The sequence below is a fragment of the Cryptomeria japonica genome, chromosome 2, assembly GCF_030272615.1.
Source record: "Cryptomeria japonica chromosome 2, Sugi_1.0, whole genome shotgun sequence".
Lineage (NCBI taxonomy): Eukaryota > Viridiplantae > Streptophyta > Pinopsida > Cupressales > Cupressaceae > Cryptomeria > Cryptomeria japonica.
This window is the reverse complement of record NC_081406.1, coordinates 8,674,879-8,693,489: the sequence shown is the minus strand read 5'-3', so window position 1 is coordinate 8,693,489 and position 18,611 is coordinate 8,674,879. Positions and strand designations below refer to the sequence as shown.

General features: G+C 34.3%; 1 protein-coding gene across 1 annotated transcript; it reads left to right on the top strand.

The window, feature by feature from the left end:
* The first annotated feature begins 13,724 nt into the window (after positions 1–13,724).
* LOC131053557 (cytochrome P450 71AU50) lies at positions 13,725–17,915 on the top strand. The gene is made up of 2 exons (XM_057988179.2): positions 13,725–14,752; positions 16,970–17,915. The coding sequence occupies exons 1-2, from the start codon at positions 13,751–13,753 to the stop codon at positions 17,579–17,581; spliced, it is 1,614 nt and encodes a 537-aa protein (XP_057844162.2). The 5' UTR covers positions 13,725–13,750; the 3' UTR covers positions 17,582–17,915.
* Positions 17,916–18,611: the final 696 nt, after the last annotated feature.

Genomic DNA, 18,611 nt, shown 5'->3' with positions numbered 1-18,611 from the left:
TATTAGCCATTGATCTTAACTCATTAATAACAGTAGCCTTCATTTTGTAAGCCAGTGGTAGGGCTCTTGGGACTTTAGAAATAATTTCATCTTCACTCAGAGTTCCACCACAACATTGAATTCCCATAACAATCTCATTTACCCTTTCCATGAATGCAATAATTTCCTTTCATCTTCTTACATCTTTAGGTTTTCATATCTCACTCGGTAACCATCAAGTTTAACAATCTTTACTGTAAGGTCACCTTCATTAAGAGTCTACAATTTATCCCATATAGCCTTTCTAGATGATTTGTTTGTTAATCCCATAATTTGTTGATCAAAAAGTGCACACAAGAGGGCTTCTCTTGCTCTACAATCATTCTCAAGCTCCTTGTCTAGGTTAGCTAGAGGAGGATTGCCAGATCCTAGATTATAGGGTGTGACACCATTTTGTGTGATCTCCCAAATCTCCTTGCCAAGACATCTTAGATGAGTCTCTATCTGAATCTTTCATACTGTATAATTTGTTCCTTCAAGCCTCGTTATATCCCTTCGAAAAATAGCTCCAAAATAACTAGATGAACTTGAACTATTAGTCACCATAGGATCTTCCTCAAGTGGTTAAGCTTTCTATAGAGACAGCCAAAGCTTTGATACCAATTGTTACAGAGTTCAGATAACCGAAAGACAACTGAGAGGGGGGGGGGTGTGAATCGGTTGTAATAGATTATTGAAAGCAATAGCAATTTAAAACAAAAATACTAGAATAACAATTAATCCAATTAGGCATAAACAATAATCACAAAATAAAAGCCATCCACACAACACCAAGATTTGTATGTGGAAAACCCAGTAAAGGAAAAACCATGGTGGGAAGCCTACCCACAGTCAGATAGCTAAGTAAGATAATTACATAGGCGCATTTTCAAAAATTCCTAAAGGCGTAGCTTATAGTGAAGACCCTAGGAATTATATTCACTCTAATATTGAAGAATTAGGTTCTGAGGAAGTATTAAAGATGTTTAGAACTGTAATTTATGATGAAAATGACAATATCAAACCCGAGCACAAGATTATTGAGACTTTAGGTTTTGTGGAAATCTTGAACATCCTGAGCACAAGATTATATTTACAATGAAGGGTTCTGCACTTGCAGGAAGGCCAACAACCTAGAGCACACTGCTCATCACAAAAGGAGTCTCATTGACTACATATAGAACTAGATTACAATACGGAGAAGTGTTGAACTACAAAAGATAGCATCTCCTATGCCTGAGTACAGTTTCACTTAAGCTCAATACCGAAGGACTAAATCCTCTTACAAACCCAATTCGATCTCCATTGATCGAACAACTCCTCTAATTGAATGATATTACATTATTTGCACATTACATTCCTTGACCATGACCTCTTACAATAACTATGATGATCTACAATGAGATCTTACATCTTATTTATATAGACCCTCAACCATAAACAATCAGGTCAGCCACCAGACAATAAACCAATTACATAATTACTAATTGTGTTGGCCTTAGACCAAGACAAATAATATCCAACATATAACACATCCCGGAAATACAACAATAGGTCCTATCCAAACATTACATACATGTCGGTCCATAACCTAGATCAACCGGGACCAAGTATAGGTTCACATGCTTCAACAATGATATCCGAATGCCAAGTCTCAAACATGATCACCAACAACATCCTGAAAATCCATCAGAAGATGTACCAACACCAATTAAGCAATGCATCAAAGATCTCCACTAAAAGCTATGTTGGTGAAACCCTCGCTGGAACCAGAAACCAATCTTCTGAGTAAGCAGGATAGCATCTAATCACCAGACCAAAACCAATTGACCAAATATGAGTATGAGTATCATGAATAAGTCAATTTCATCACTAGATTATACCAGAGTCAACCAGATCATGCTAGATCCAAGTTAACCAAAAACTACTCAACCTATTGGGACCAGAAGGGTGCCGGTAAAGCATCCAAACAACTAGTGTTGACATCAATGACAAAACATCAATGCAAATGGCCAACATGAATATCATGCAAGTTGTCTATTTGGTTGCAAGATTTCAGGCTAATCCAAAACAATCAAGTGAGAAAGTAGTGAACAGGATTTTTACGTATTTGAAAGGGACTCTAGATTTTGGTCTTTGGTATAAAAAGAGTGACAATTTTATGCTGAAAGAATACATAGATGCTGATTGGACTAGAACTATTGATGATAGGAAAATTACTAGTGGTGGTGTATTTTTCTTGGGAGACATATTGGTTTCTTGCTTAAGTAAGAAGAAAGACTCGATATCTCTATCTATTGCAGAAGAAAAATACATTACAGAAATATCTTGTTGTACTCAAGTTATCTGGATGAAATAGACTCTTAAAGATATTAGAGTGGCATACAATGAAGCTGTTCCAATTATGTGTGATAAGACCAGTGCTATAAAATTTTTAAGAATTTCATAATGCACTTAATAACTAAACATATCTAAATTCGATATCATTTCTTAAGGGAGAAGCTTGCAGAAAAGGAAGCTAGATTAGAGTATATTTCTACAAAAGAACAAGTTACAAACATTTTCCCTAAGGTGTTGGTAAAGGATAATTTTGATTATCTTAGGTAGAAACTAGGGGTTATTTCCCCTCCTTTCTCTAACTTGATGCATAATAGAGGTGCATCTCTCCAGGGGGAGACTCAAAGCTTATCCTTTATCTCTTGGATTGATGGTATGGCTGCTCTCAGGGGGAGTAGTGGAGTATGTATTGGACAATCGATATATTGTGTTGTGCCCTTTGTCTTTGATGTCAAAGGGAGAGAGATTATCTGATGTGTTTAAGTATTTCCATCAATGACAAAGTGGGAGATTGTTAGAAATATGAGTTTGTATGGTTTTCATTGATGTCAAACTTGGATGTCTAAATGGATTCTAGCTCAAATATGTTCTTATTTTGTCTTGTGTTTAGTGTTGCAATTGAGTTTGATATTTTTGTGTTGCTTGTGGCAGTATGTATGAAATATTTTTTAATGTATGAAGGAAATAATAGTTAATATCACATCGACCAATTTTTTGATTGGTAGATTGCAGAAGTACTATTCTCTGACAAAAAGTGTGTTTGTCAGACTGGTCTAGAAAGTCTTTGGTGGCCTTTGGATATGTTGAAGTTTATGTTGATCTACATGTTATGTCTGGTGGCAACTTTGGAAGGTGTGTTAGCATGTGTGAATTATTGGATTCATCTTGGAAGGATGCATCATGATGTATTTGGGTCCCCTCTTTCTCTTAGAGTGGACCGCCTTGAGTATTTTTGGTTTAGTGGCTTATTTTGTGCAATATTGTTTATTCCAGTTGTGGCCTACCGTTAATTAGGTTTTTGATGATGTATCTTAACTTTAAGGAGTGCAGTTGGATGAGTTATGTTTGGGATTATGTGTGAATTGATGAGAAGCGAATTTGAATGATATGCAAGCAAATTTGAAGTTGTAGATGTGTGAAAGTTAGTTTGTGAAGAGATTTGAAGGTGATACATTCTGTTAGATAGTGTGTTGAGATAGTGGTAGTGGTCAAAGATGTTTTCCATGATGTTGGTTCCTTGATACTAATGTTCAAAGATAATTATATGATTAGGAGATTGTTCTCATTTTAGTTCTATTATTTCCTTTGTTTCTAGTTGATAGTGGGTCCTTCAACAAAACTTTGTATCTTGCCCTAAAGTAGTGTTCCTCGGTAGTGCAAGTCCGAGTATCTTTCCCTAAGGTAGTGTGCTTTATTATTTATTGCTCATTAGGTGCATGTTGCTCTTTGACAATAAGCCTAAAACATTGTAATCATTTGATTCATATTGTGAGTTTGATTCTCACCATGGTTTTTCCCTATCTGGGTTTTCCACATAAATTTGGTGTTCATGTGTCGATGGTTGATGTGTTTTTCAGTATTGTTGTATAATGTTTCAATGTTGTTTATACTTAATTTTTTTTTGAATATCTGGATTCACCCCCGTCTTAGTCATTCCTTGGGTTCAACAAATGCATGGTAAGAAATGGAAAGCAATAGAGGAACCTATACAAAGAATGAAAGACCAAAGAGGAAGCTATAAATTGTTTAATACTACAAGGATGCAACTTTACAAGAGGAACTCCTAGAAAAGGTATGGTAAAGAAAGAAAATGAGCAAGAGAATATGAAGGAAGAGGAAAGAATAGAATGACCATATGAAATGATTGCACTATTTCCCATCCTTATCCATAATATACATAAATAAATTGTAAAGCTTGAATTAGTAGAAGGAAATTTTACCATCATAAAAGTAAGAGGGGAAAAGGTTCTTATATAAGAGATCAAAGGATAAGACAATATTGGGTAAGCTTGTTTGTGATAATATAGTTAAAGAAGAATATAACTAAAAGGAAAACACCATTACAATTCAATTATATTGAAGAAATAAAGGTAAATGGGAAGATTTTTATAATGATAAGGCCATGTGAATCATTAAACTAAGGACAAGATAATGTTTTAGAGCTCGGGAGAAGGTTGGCAAGATATAGAGGGTTATGAGGCACCACAAATATAATTTCCAGGTCATTGTTAGGCAACATATAAAATTGTTAGAAAACTAGAGATTCAAATGTAGCAAATAGAGGCAAGGAGAGAAATAAAGAATCTATTAGCTTAAGTGAACATCTGAGATTGGTTACCAAATAGGTCACATGAAGATTCAATACATGCACTCTAAGAGCTAGAAATGTTAGATCAAGTTAAAAATTATGGCAAAATCAAAATAGTGCTCCATGATTTCTATTAGGGCACGATGCATAAGCATCAATAAGACTTGGCTAATTTTACATGTTTTAGCAACACTCCATTTTGATTCCTCTACTTAAACACACCATTTATGAAAATATACACCATTTATCAAAACATACTTTTGAGCAATAAGTTATAAGATTATTTGCTAGTTCTCATTCCTATTAGATGGACATTTCAATGTTCACTAAGTAATATATACTATTAAGTACTAGGGGCCATTTCTTAAACATATGGAATAGGCAAATGATTGTCAATTATATTGTTTATTTCCATAACCCCTAAGTTTGATTTAACCATGAGCATATAAATACTTGACCTATGATTATCTCTTTAGTATAATTCCCAAATTGAGCTCTTAGATATCATTGATCCATTTGCACCTTTTCCCAAATGCTTCATATTAAATAAAGACATCGCTTATAGTCATATGCAGCCCATATGTTACAGTAATATTGTTCCCTAAACAATATGTGTTAGTTTCAAATTTGAGACCATCCCTCCAAACTTACCTAACAAATGTTCTTCATTCTTTTGAACTTTTACAATCAGATCAATCTTATTAGATTACAAATACTTACACGAATAATAAATCATCTCAAACTTCCTTTAATTCCTACAGATCTTATCTAATTTTAATCTGTACCAAATATTCCTAATTCTCAGTACCACTACTCTCTCTTCAACTCTCTCCACCTTCTATTTCTTTTGCAAATTATGCATTTATCTTTATCCTTTTCTGTATTAAATAATCAACAATATCTATCTTGAATGAATATAACGAATAGAGAAAAGATTATCTTTTTATCTAAATAACAAATGTTTATTCATTCAAGTAAGCCCTTCCCAATGGCCAAGTCGTAGCAACCTAAATATCTTTCCTCTCACCATGAATACACGAGAAGACTACTGCCAGAAAGAATTTCAAAATGCAAAATGAGTGATGAATAGAATGACTAGCTCCGTGTCTATGTTGGACTACTGCCAGAAAGAATTTCAGATGTGACGGCCCTTCTACATTAGTATTAAAAAACCATATGCAAGTCAATAACAGTGTCTGGGGAGCAAAGCGTGGACAATATTAACATTAGTTTAAAGATATGGAGCACCCAGGAGCGTGCAATGTTAATTAGTCTACTCTGAATGTTCACAGGTTAAGTGTATGCGCAGAGGTCTTATCCTTATCATCTTACAAATCCTAAAAAGTCATAGAGAGTAGCATAATTGATAGGAACATTGTCAATAAAATCAACATCTATGTCAAACTAAGCAGCTCAAAGATTGAATTTGCATTGGTTTACAGTACAAGTCGCAGATGCAAATCCACTTTAATTTTCACCAAACTTTGAGATTTGTATGCCAGTTTTACACTTCGAGATGATCTTATCATGTTTTTTAAGGAGAAGGTCAATAAAGGAGCTTCGTCAGATCTATATGGTGAAGAGTACAAAACTGAAATACATATATATTGATACTGTTATTTACAGGATTGTCATCAAATGAATTTTGAACGTATAATTTGCAAATAAGTATATGATTGTGACGTATAATCTTAAGATAGTGAATAATAGATCTTAATCATATATATTTATATAATCACATTTAAATAGTCATAAAGGTTAGGAAGTCAATAAAATCTTGAGCTTCCATCTATTTTTCTATTCAATTTAAAATTCTTTAGATGAAGATAAGAACTCCACTCTGTCTTCACATGAATAAAACACATTTCGTTTAGATAATTTGTAACAATTTGTTAAGAACTCCATTCTGTCTTCACATGAATAAAACAACATTTCATTTAGATAATTTGTAACAATTTATCATTATTCAACAAATATGTGAAATAATGTAATTGTTACTTTTTTATTACTAGATTATATTGAAATATATTAGTGTCTATAATGTCTAGAATGATATCATAATTTCTAAACTTATCTGTGATTACCAAAGAAATGCATCCTAAATGAACTAAAATCATTTGAATAAATATGGTTTTTTACTCTATTTTCATATCTTTTGTATATAAGATTTCATTCATAGATATACATTGTAGGGTGTATTCATGCCATTTCATCTTCTGTGCATGTCTTAATGTTGGCAATTGACACTCATCTAGTGGTCTTCGACGATTTCTTGTGGTTTTCGGTGGATGATTATTGGTTTAGGGTTGTCATTCATGGCAACTCTTCGTAGAGATCCGATCCGGCAGTCATAATTCTTCCTATTTGGAAGTAGGTGTTAACCGGTAGCTGATTAACCGGTATTTCAGGTAGAACATAGCACTTTTGGGTCTGAAAGCTTTCTGGTGATTGCAGTGCATTGAATCATGTTCTTGTTGATTGGGACGACTTAGACACATCATTTCGCTATTGTTTTGGTGATCCAAATTTATCTTTTTGGATCCTGTCAAGCCGACATATGACTACACGTTACACCTTCAGGCCAACATGGTAAATGACCTATTTTGTGGTTACCAATATATAAGTTTGGTATGGGTGATCTTTTTGGTAGAAGGTGTGTGATGCAGGAGCATCCCCGATCTATGAGCAATCTTGCATCAACCAAAAATATTACCTTTCAGTTTAGTTCTTGTTTAGTTCAATGTGCAGTTTTCTATGCTCCTGCTAGTAGGTGCCGGTAGTTGCTTGATTTTCATTGCAGATCCCATTTTCAGTTTCCAGGAGGGTTCATGTGCTTAATTCCAGATTTTCAGTCCATTTGGATTCTTTTCCAGCTAGTTATCGCTCCCGGTTTGACTGTTTCTGGGTTTCGGGATAGTTCTTGAGCTTACCAGTTGGTTTTCCTTCATTTTGGGAGTGGTTTCGTGGCATGTGGATATATTTGGGGTCTTGTCCGATATTCTTTGGCATGTGGCCGACCTTCCTATTGATCTGCACTTCTTGGTTGTTATTTTCCGAAGGAATTTCTTTCATTCTTAGGGCCGACCTAGTTACATGTTTCATTTTTCCTGCATTGGTAAATGTAATCTTTTGTGGCCGACCCAAATATTTTTCGGAGGGTATATATATATATAGGGTATTATGTAATCATTTGTGAGGCGGTAGAGATCAGAATAAAGATTTAGATTTGTGATTAGAGATCCGGTTGACTCTGAGAGTTCTAGATGGATTGTATCTGGCTTGTAGCCTGCATGTAACCAGTTGACTAATGAATGTTCTATGATGACTGTATGATGATAAACAGTTGGTTGCCGAAGGTTCTAAGACAATAATATGATTTGTTTATGTAATTTGTCTATGTTTTATTGTTGCTTTCGTTGTGTTACTCTTGTTGCACAAGTCGGTCAGTTCTCTTTTGAGGGTTTACTGGTTATGGCTACATCAATTGGTATCAGAGTTGGTTATGAACTGGTTGGTAGCAGAGTTGTTTGCAAACCTTGAGGCATTCCTTTGGGTGGACAGATTGCCAATTGGAGGCAAGTTGCACTTGTGTTCAATAGATCGCCGAGTGAGAGACAATTGAAACCACTAGTCAGATTGCCGAGTTGAGGCAGTTCACTGGGGCAAAAGAGGAGATGCCGCCTAGAAGGATGAACCCCTGAAGGGTAGAGAAGATGATTGAGGAATGAAATATGAAATGCATTGGCTGGTTTGCGGAGGAATCCGGAATATGAGGATGAGTATGAAGAAGCTGGTGAAGAGCTTGAGGCTGAAGAGGCCGAAGGACCGAAAGATGGAAGAGAGGAAAGATTCGTGAGACCAGTGGTGCAAGAGAGTAAAGTTCATAATGTGGAAGTTTCAAACTTTTCTAGAATGCTGAACCCCAAGGATCTGATTGATAGAAAACAAACTAAACTTTCACCAAACTTAAACACAACTCATAAATCAATCATTGAACTAACCGGTTTAAGCACTGTACCACAAACTGCAACTGCACTGTCAAGTTTACCAGTTGACTAAAATATCAATATAATAGTGTAATCAGATCTATAACTTAGATACCTTTTATCCAAAACATCAATACACTTTACTAACATTAGTAATAGCTCATTTCAGATCACTTCCAGTCATCTAAACATATCTAAGTGGCTTTACTAGTTAAACTTATTGTCCATATCAAAACATATAACCACAAAATCATTCACCACTTGACACAATGATTTTTGACATGGAAACCCAAATGGGAAAAACCATAGTGGGGATGAATACCCACAAGTATTCTGAACTCTTCTAAAGTTCGCTCTGTTAGGAGCCAAGCCTTGTTAGAAGCTTTACAAAAATGTCTTGTTAAGAATAGATTCGGTTAAGGACCACCTGGTTAAGGGATTGACTACAATACCGTGTTAACAACAATACCTTGTTAGGAGTAACCTCAATAGAAGATTTCAAATCCAAGCTAATGGATCACCTGGTTATAGGATTTAGATAGCACCAAGCCTGCTAAAGCTTACCTGATTAGGGGATTTAACAGTTGTAATTGTTAGAGAACAACAGGTTCTTACTGATCTAGTAATAGCCTTGTTAGAAGCTTTACAAAAATGTCTTGTTAAGAATAGATCCAGTTAAGGACCACCCAGTTAAGGGATTGACTACAATACACTGTTAAGAGCAATACCCTATTAGGAGTAACCTCGATAGAGGATTTCAAATCCAAGCTAATGGATCACCTGGTTAGAGGATTTAGATAGTACCAAGCCTGTTAAAGCTTACCCGGTTAGGGGATTTAACTGTTGTAATTGTTAGAGACCAACAGGGTCTTGCTAATCTGGTAATAGCACTGCTCTGCTGATCTGGTAATTTACATATATGCAACATGGTTTGTTGTTATTTGTGTAGGTTTGTAGCTATGAGGGGGAATGAGAAACTTAAAATAGTTTCTCAATTACATATGCATAAAAGAGAATGAGAACTCTCATTTAGTTTCACAACTATAGGGGATAATGGAAACATTCATGTAGTTTTCCAACTATGAGGGATAATGAGGACTTTTATGTAGTTTCACAATTGTGAAGAAGTGTGGAAAGTTTTGAAGATATTTGCATATACTGTCGAGAGGTGAATGTGATTTTTTACACACATTTGCATATATGCATTTCAAGTACAAAAATATGTATGAACTTTTAAATGGATGACAAATAAAACTTCAATGCAAGTTTATATATATACAAATAAAATAAAAAACTCCCAAGAACTTGTAAGTGGGGAAGAATTTTGATTTTGATTCAAGTTTATATAAATTACGTGAAAAGTTCCAACAAACTTGTAAGTATGAATACAACTTTGCATGGTGCAAGTTTACATAAATGTAAGCTCGGTGCAAAGTTCCTACAAATGAGATTAGGTGGGGAAATATAACATTTTTTTGGAGGCCATATCTTTTGGTTTGGAAAGATATTTGAATCATTGTTTTAGGTATAAAGGTCTTCAAGAAGACCAAGTCATAGTAACCATCTTGTGCCAATCTAGCACATTTTTTTATCATTTTGGAGATTAAATATATACTATGCAACCTTAGCCTCAATGTCTACATTTCAATAATATGTTTTACTTGTTTTTATATTTTTAACCCTCAAAATTTTATGTGTGAAGATGAACTTCAACTACATATCAACCTTGAAACTCACTCAAATATATAAAAAAGAGAAAGTAATTACTAAACCATTTTATAAATTCAAAATTCAAATTAAATGATCAAAATTCAACCATTACATAAAATCACATAAACATGCCCAACATCTAATGACTAAATTTTTTTGAAAAAAAATTCAAAATCCTAATCTTTGAAAGATAAAAGACATCATGTAGAGTCCACAGCACTATAGAAGATCAAATCGAGGCCAATTAAGTCAAAGCCATTATCCAATTTTCACTACAGATTACGATTAATAATACATAGGCTTATCCAGAACGTGACTTGAAAATATGATCTGAAAGCAATATGAAGCGAGCTCAGTAAAAGCTGAAAGGAATGTGTGAATAGGAACAATTCTAAATTAATATTAAACAGACATTGTTAAATACCTGCTTCATCCAGTTGATCTTACGGCATTCCCAGACTCCACCATTCTAAAGAAACCTCAAGCTTCGCTTTCGCTGTGCTTGATAACAGTTGTTGAAAGTTACAAGCAATATAACCAGTTCTCTAAAAAATAATAGCCTGTCAATTTCTTAGAGCGGTGCATAGACCAATATAAGGTAATTTTGATGGCTATCTTTCATCATGATGAGGTATTCAAAACATGTAATACATTATATTTTCTTTCTATAATTATAGAGTGTAAAATGTCGAGTCTTTATGGGAAAAATGTATTATATTTTAAGTACAGAAACGAATTTTAGTCATTACAAAATTGTATACTATTTAAATGAATTTGAATATTTTATTATTTATTTAATGTGGATTATCTAATAGAAAATGGGAAGTCTACATTTGTTTGGATAAAATTTGTAGAAAACTCTTTATTCAAAGACTTGGAATAAGCCAAGTTAGATGTATGTTTTGAACGATTTACTGGCAATGATCTTGATGAAACGTGCATAAAGAGGAAATGGTACTTGAAAAAAAGTCACGGATATGTTTACATTGGTATCTTGTTTTATTTTTCTATTTTTTTTAATATTTTAGTTAAATATTAAATTTAGAAATATTAAATAATGGACTAATTTTCATGTCAAAATTTATTTTTGATGGTTGAAAAAAAGGATATTTACAAATAATATTGTTTTGTGATATATTATCTTAAAGTTTTGTAACCTATATATCGTATGTTACAACTACAAACATGAAAGGCTTCACACTAGTGGCACTAGATGATGGAAGAATTTTTAGCATCTCTAGCTAGCTTCTCCTTTTGAGATGATGTTTTTGTATGAGAAGTGTATTTGGTTTTACTTTCTTGTTTTTCTTTAAGTTTTTCTCATAGATGCTAACAAATTTGAAGAATATATGTATTCTGAAGTTTGAGTTTTGGAGATAGGTAAGGGGTTTGTTGCAGAGATCAATATGGATTATTTTCCAAAGATTTCATGAGATTGTGATAAAGAATTCTAACCCTTACGAGGATTAGAGACAACATGATGGAACCCTATATGTGTTTGAAGCTTAGTATGGATTGTTCTCGAATAATTCAATATCTATGATTCAAGAATTTGGGACTAAGAGCTCTAGAATTCAACTCGGAGCTACACATTTATGAGGGTCATGAGGCAACTTGATGGAGTTCTACTTAATTCAGGATTTGTTTCTTCAATGAAAGATCTTCTAGAAAATGTGTTTTCTTTTATGTGATCAACAAGTTTTGTGATGTAAGCCTTAAGGGGGGTATCCCTTGCCAAGGTCTTATTTTTTTGAGTTTTCATTAGCTCTTTTGAAGAGACAATGTAATAAGGGAGAAATGCAAGCATAAGCTCTATTTATTACTTGTTTATTAAATCGACTATTTAGGTAGTTATCATTGTCTGTTATGGCAATTATCAACTAGTGACTATATTCATCTCTATGTGATCATATGTCACCTTGTTGTAAGTTGGTTCCTTTGAGTACCCAACAAAATTACATTTAGAATGATTAAAATAATATTTTAATTTAGAGTGATATATGAATTTTGTGAATGAATAATAATTATGGTAACATTGATTTTGTGTAACTAACCACATTCTATCTAATATACTTAGAAACACTATAGACCGCTTGAATTGGAACAACATACCAACAAGACCATTGCGGTATCTTGTATGGCCACGAGGTCCAGTGATATAGAACATGAGGAGGTTTTATATTCTTTTAGAAGATTGAAATATTTTTAGGAGAGGTAAGAAACACCTCTTCTTTACCTAATTTGATGAGTGTGTGAAACCATCCATCAACAAACTTGTGGTGTAAAAAGTAGGTTGACTCCATATTTAGGAGCTCTTGAACATATACTTATAGATTGTTAGTTGAAAATTTAAATTTTTTGAAGTGTCCTTCCTCCATGTGTTCTACTAGGTCATGCTTCTAAAAATCAACTAAAAATGTAACCAAGGTTATATTTGAGAAGAAGATATGACAAGAAAACATATATTTATAAGGAATTATGGTGTAATAATTATGTTGTAAATCCATCTAATAACATAGTAGAAAATTAATGGAGATCCAATTTATTACCTTGAACATTTCACTTCTTACTATCATAATAAAAAAAGTAGTTCATTAAAATATTTTTAACCTATTATTTATACATTATAATAATATTATTATTTGATCTACGTAGTTTTTATTTTTCTATAACTATATTTTAAGTTTGAAAATCAATTCTTATTACTTATAAAAATAAAGATAATAGTTTCTTATGAGAATAAATTTTTTTTTTAATAATTATGTCAATATGTGTTTCTTTAGTGTGAAGCATTTGAGCAAATAAAATTTTTGATATCTTGCTATTAAAAGGATTGACATTAAATAGATACTTATTATAGAATTTGCAACATATACGTAAGTGTGATATATAGAAAAAGTTTATCAATTGAAATATTATCAATTTATAATGATGCATATGAAAAAATATCAACTAAGTTCATGTATTGTCAATTCGCAAAAAGTCTATGATTTTGATGCATGGGAAAAGTTACATCATAAATATCTATATAGAAAAAATTATAATTCTTTGTAAAGAAAAATCAAAGAAAACGAAGGAATACATATAATAATTCTTTTCAAAGTATCTTTTTTAAGTGTCACTAATGTACACAGGATAATAATCCACATATTTCCACAAACCCACTATCTCCATGAATCAAACAAAAAGAAATCATGAACCCAAGACAACATAAAATCATAAAAGAAAATATACTAGAATAATGAAAGATTTATAAGTGATATGATCAGATGTGTTGATTTTTGTTTGGAAAATTAATTATTATATTTAAAAAGTAGGAACCTATTCGACAAATGTTGAATAGAAAACGATCTATGGCCCTGTCGTGTCAAACCAGTAAAACTCCTAGAGCATGTTAAAATGGTTGGTTTGTGGCTTTCAAGTTTATATTGATTGCAGAACTGCGGATTTCCCTTTCCTCAGCAGAAGCAGCATGGAATCGCTGAATTGCTCCCTGAATGAGGCAATCACTATTGGACTTGGGTTCTTTATCAGCTTTTTCTTCTTTGTGTATAAGCTGAGGAGCAATGGCAGGAAACTGAAGTTGCCTCCTGGACCACGTCCATGGCCTGTTGTAGGAAATCTCCATCTCCTGGGAAACCTTCCTCATCAGGCTTTGGCAGCTCTGGCAAAGAAATACGGACCCATTTTTTTTCTACGCTTGGGCTCAGTCCCCACAGTTGTGGTATCTTCCCCTGCCATGGCAAAAGAGTTCCTCAAAACCCACGATTTGGCCTTCGCCAACAGACCAGTATGTGCACATGGGAAAGATGTATGTTATAATCATCAAGATGTGGCATATGGCCTCTATGGAAAGTACTGGAGGCATCTGAGAAAGCTGTGCACAGTGGAGCTTCTCACAGCGAAGAGAAACGAGTCTTTCAGATTCGTGAGAGAGGAGGAGGTATCTGCCATGGTGGCCTCCATCTGGAAGGAAAGCGAGCGTGGAACAAAGTTTGTGGATATGAAGAAGAGGCTCTCCAACCTTTCTCAAAATATCATCTGCAGAATGTTTGCCAGCAGAACGTACTCTGATGACGAATTGAATGGAGGGCAGGGTTTCAAAGAAATGGTTAACGAGGTATTTTCTGTGGCCGGGGCGTTTTGTGTTGGCGATTTTGTTCCTTTTCTTGACTGGCTGGACTTCCAAGGAATCCATCGTCGCATGAGGGCTGTTCACAAACTATTGGACGGATTTGCTGAGAAAGTAATTGATGAGCACATTGATGGCAGAGTGGGAAAAGGAAACCCTAACGAAGAAGATCGTGTTCAAGACATGGTAGACGTGCTGCTTGACATGGCGGAAACGGAGGGCCAGATAATCTCACGAGTCCACATCAAATGCATCATCATAGTAAGTTCCAAAATCGAGGCCATCTTTCGTTTTAAAAAATCTGATTAGAAGTAGTTTTAAACTATTCTGCTTACCTGGTTGATGTATAGTGCAAATCAGATGACCAGATCCTTCTCTTCAATATGTTTCTGTTTATTATGTTGAATTTTCCATGGTCTGGTTCAGGATCTTTCGTTTGTTATATGAGTGCTCTGTTATTCAGCTACTAGACATTATAGGACCGGTCTATTTTTGTTTGGGATGTGGTTTATTTCTAACATCTTCTCTTGAACCATTTTAAAGAATATTTGAACCTTCTAATCTGACGTTCTGATCTGAAATTAAGGCTTACAAATAAAATTGTGCTTAATTTGAATTACAGATTTTTCCTAATCGCAAACAGAATTACGTGGTTATGTTTTTTAACAATTGAAATTACAAAAGCTAAGCTCAATTAATCCTTTGCACAACTTAATAATGTTAAACACTAACATAAAGAAGAAATTGAAAATCAATCGAATAAAAGAGAATTAGTAGATAGAAGAGAGATCACGAGCTTGATAACGGATTTCACTCAATATGAGCTACATCTCCAGGTCCGCTTCTCAATGTAGGACCACTTTATTGATGATGCCAAGCATAAACCACCTTATTACATCATCCAAGCTTCAAACTTGCAACATCTCTCATAGTCTCCACACGCACCTAAAGACACTCGCATACTCTTCTTCACGGGCTAGGCTTCAATTGCCTCTTAACTCAATTGCACTGGAGAGTATTACAATTTAACAAATGTTTTTGTGCTTACAAAAATCAGGAAGACTCTTGTTCTCCAATTTCTTTTCAACAGAAATTCTAAATTCTTCTCACAGTGAAAACTTGATTGCCTTTACAAGACAAACACTCCCAGTTATATACAATTTCCTATGCTAAAATGGGGTTAAAACAATAATATTTTACAAATATTCCATACACCCTAATTCGAGCCTTATAATCTTTTAATAATGGCTTAAAATATTATAACATGGGCTCTCCTTAATTTCGGGTTTGTATGGTTTAATTATTGTTTTGATCTTGTGTAAATGAAGGGGCTCGAGCCCTACCTCCACGAACTGCCTTTGTTTCCAAACAAAATTTGTTTTAAGGCTATGCGGAAGCACCAGCTGTGAGGCATGAACAGTAAGCGGGGGGTTGGTGGTTTGAACTGCCACCTCCTTAATATAGGCTTCATTACTTTCAATAGAAACTTAGCCCCTATCATGTCCAAGGAATCCGCTTGCTCTTAGCGATGCAGAGAAAAAGTAGAGAGGGGGAGGTCGAGTCTTCTAGATCCTCCCGGATCACGTTCGTTCTTATATTATGCTGCTCTTTTTGTGGATAAGTCGTAGTGAATAAATTAGGACTTGAATATAAGGTATTACATGAATGCTGCCAGGTTCTTATAAGAGTACCACATCATTGATTTGGATCTGGTTTATTTCCAACAATTTTGTTTAGTTTACTTGTTTTTGTTTTTATGCTCCCACTTTAACCTAGTATAAGTTTTAAGGATGACTTTTTGACCCATTTTTAAAAATATATGTAGCACTATTCTCCAAATAGTAATATTAGATATTTGTTCATTTAAAAACCCACTTTAAATTATTTTAAATTATTAAATCAGATGATCAGATCTTCCTCTTCTTTTTGTTACTATTTACGATGTTGAGCTTTTTATAGACTAGTTAGATTTGAAGTAAGAGCTCTCTATCATTTGAGCCACTAGTCTTTGTAAAACCAGTCCATTTTTGTTTTGGATGTGACTTATTTCCAACACCCATCTTTAAGTCACTCTATAAAATACTTAGGACTCCTAATCTAGTTTTTTGTTGATGTTCTTGAACACTTTATAGATGAGGTAGTTCTAATCTAGAACCACTTATTTGCTATCTTTAGGACCAACCCATACCCATCTTTGATTTGGATGTAGTTTATTTCCAACTCTTATATGGTTTATTTCCAACTCTTATATTTAGCCGACTTGTTTATGTTTTAATCCGATAAGAACTTAAAAGATGACTCGTTTTTGTTTTTATACTCCCAGTTTGATCTAGTATAAATTTTAAGAATGACCTTTTTTTTTAATCCAATCTTAATAATATTAGACATTTATTCATTTAAAAACTATTTTGCTTATGATTATGGCTGGAGGACATGGCTATAGACTTGAGGAAATGAATTCTGTGAGTGTGTGTGCAGGATATGTTGAGTGCAGGAACAGAAACATCGTCGACATTATTGGAATGGGCAATGAGTCAGCTCCTGAGGAATCCTGCCATGCTGGCTCGAGCACAGCAAGAGATCGAATCAGCGGTGGGCAGAGACCGCAGAGTAAAGGAGAATGACGTTGTGAAGCTAGACTATTTGCGATGCGTGGTGAAAGAAACTTTTCGGCTACATCCGCCATTACCTCTGCTCATTCCGCACGAGTCGATGGAAGGCTGTGACGTGGAAGGATATTTCATTCCACCAAAGACGAGGCTGTTTGTGAATGTGTGGGCAATGGGAAGGGATGAAAACATTTGGGAAGATGCTCAGCAGTTTAAGCCAGAGCGGTTTATAGGCAGTAATAAGGATGTAAAAGGTCAGGACTTCGATTTGCTGCCCTTCGGAACAGGAAGAAGAGGATGCCCTGGGATTTCCTCGGGTCTTTCGACTGTTGAGTTGGCACTTGCTCAGCTGCTTCATTGCTTTGATTGGACTGTGGAGGGTGAGGTGGATTTGGAGGAAGAGTTTGGATTGGCTATTCCCAGAAAATATCCACTGTTTGCCTGTCCTTCGTGGAGGCTCACTGCTGAGTGTCTTATTTAAGAAACTATTTCCCATCCTCCTTACTGCTATTGCATATTTAGTATTAGTAAATTCATAATGTACTCCAGTAAAGGGCAGTCGTAAGTGTTCTCAACTGTCATGACTAGTTAATAGGGGTTGTCAAGCAAAAGTGTGTAGCACAAGAATATTTTTCAGATTTCCTCCACCGTATTGAGTGCATCAGCTCCAGAGATTTCTGTTCCCTCGCCATTTCAGATTGTACTGCAAATGTTACAACAATATCTTATTTCAGATTTGATTTGTTGTGAGTGTGAAATAGACAGTTTGGTCTTGCTTTTGTGATTTTAATTTACAATAATTAATATTGTAATACGAATTGTGGACTTTGTGCTTAATCCATTCGATGTGGTTGTCTTACTAAGCCATGTTTTGTTATGGTTATATAGTCTAGCTAGATGAGTTTTAGCCTTTATTCCAAAAAAGAAAAAAAAGAAAAAAAGTCTAACAAGTAATTTAGCACTGAAATAGAAACATCGCACATGCAGAGCCGCAACAACTTTATGGACTCTTTTATAATCCCATAACAAGCCTACAAATGCCAGAATTTGACATTTCAAATCTGTTGCAAAAGGCAACGTCAAAACAAAATATTCTTAATAAATAGGTTTTTATGGAATTTATAAATCATTAGTTATACAGTATTCTGAAGGGAATGACTTAAATCACACACACTAAGCTTACATTCTATGTTTAAAGTGTTAAACATTGAGAGTTGACTGACATTTTCTAGGCTTAATATGTTGCTTAAGGTGCGTGGTCACATTAAGAATACACTTCTAGGCTTAAAAGTGTTAAACAATCAGAGTTGACTAACATTCTCTAGATTTAATATGTTGCTTAGTGTGTGTTATTTAAGACTGGCCCGAAAAATTCAGCAAGGTGACTGCAATCTTCTTCTATTGCACAACTGTATATATATATATATATACACTAATCTACAACACTAAGATCAAACAACTTGTCAAAATTACAGCAATTGCTTGGAGCAGTTAATTAAATTTTTTTATTT

Coding starts and splice junctions, on each gene's coding strand:
- LOC131053557 (XM_057988179.2), top strand. CDS start 13,751: ATGTTAAAATGGTTGGTTTGTGGCTTTCAAGTTTATATTGATTGCAGA. Junction 14,753..16,969: donor ACATCAAATGCATCATCATA/GTAAGTTCCAAA, acceptor GTGTGTGTGCAG/GATATGTTGAGTGCAGGAAC.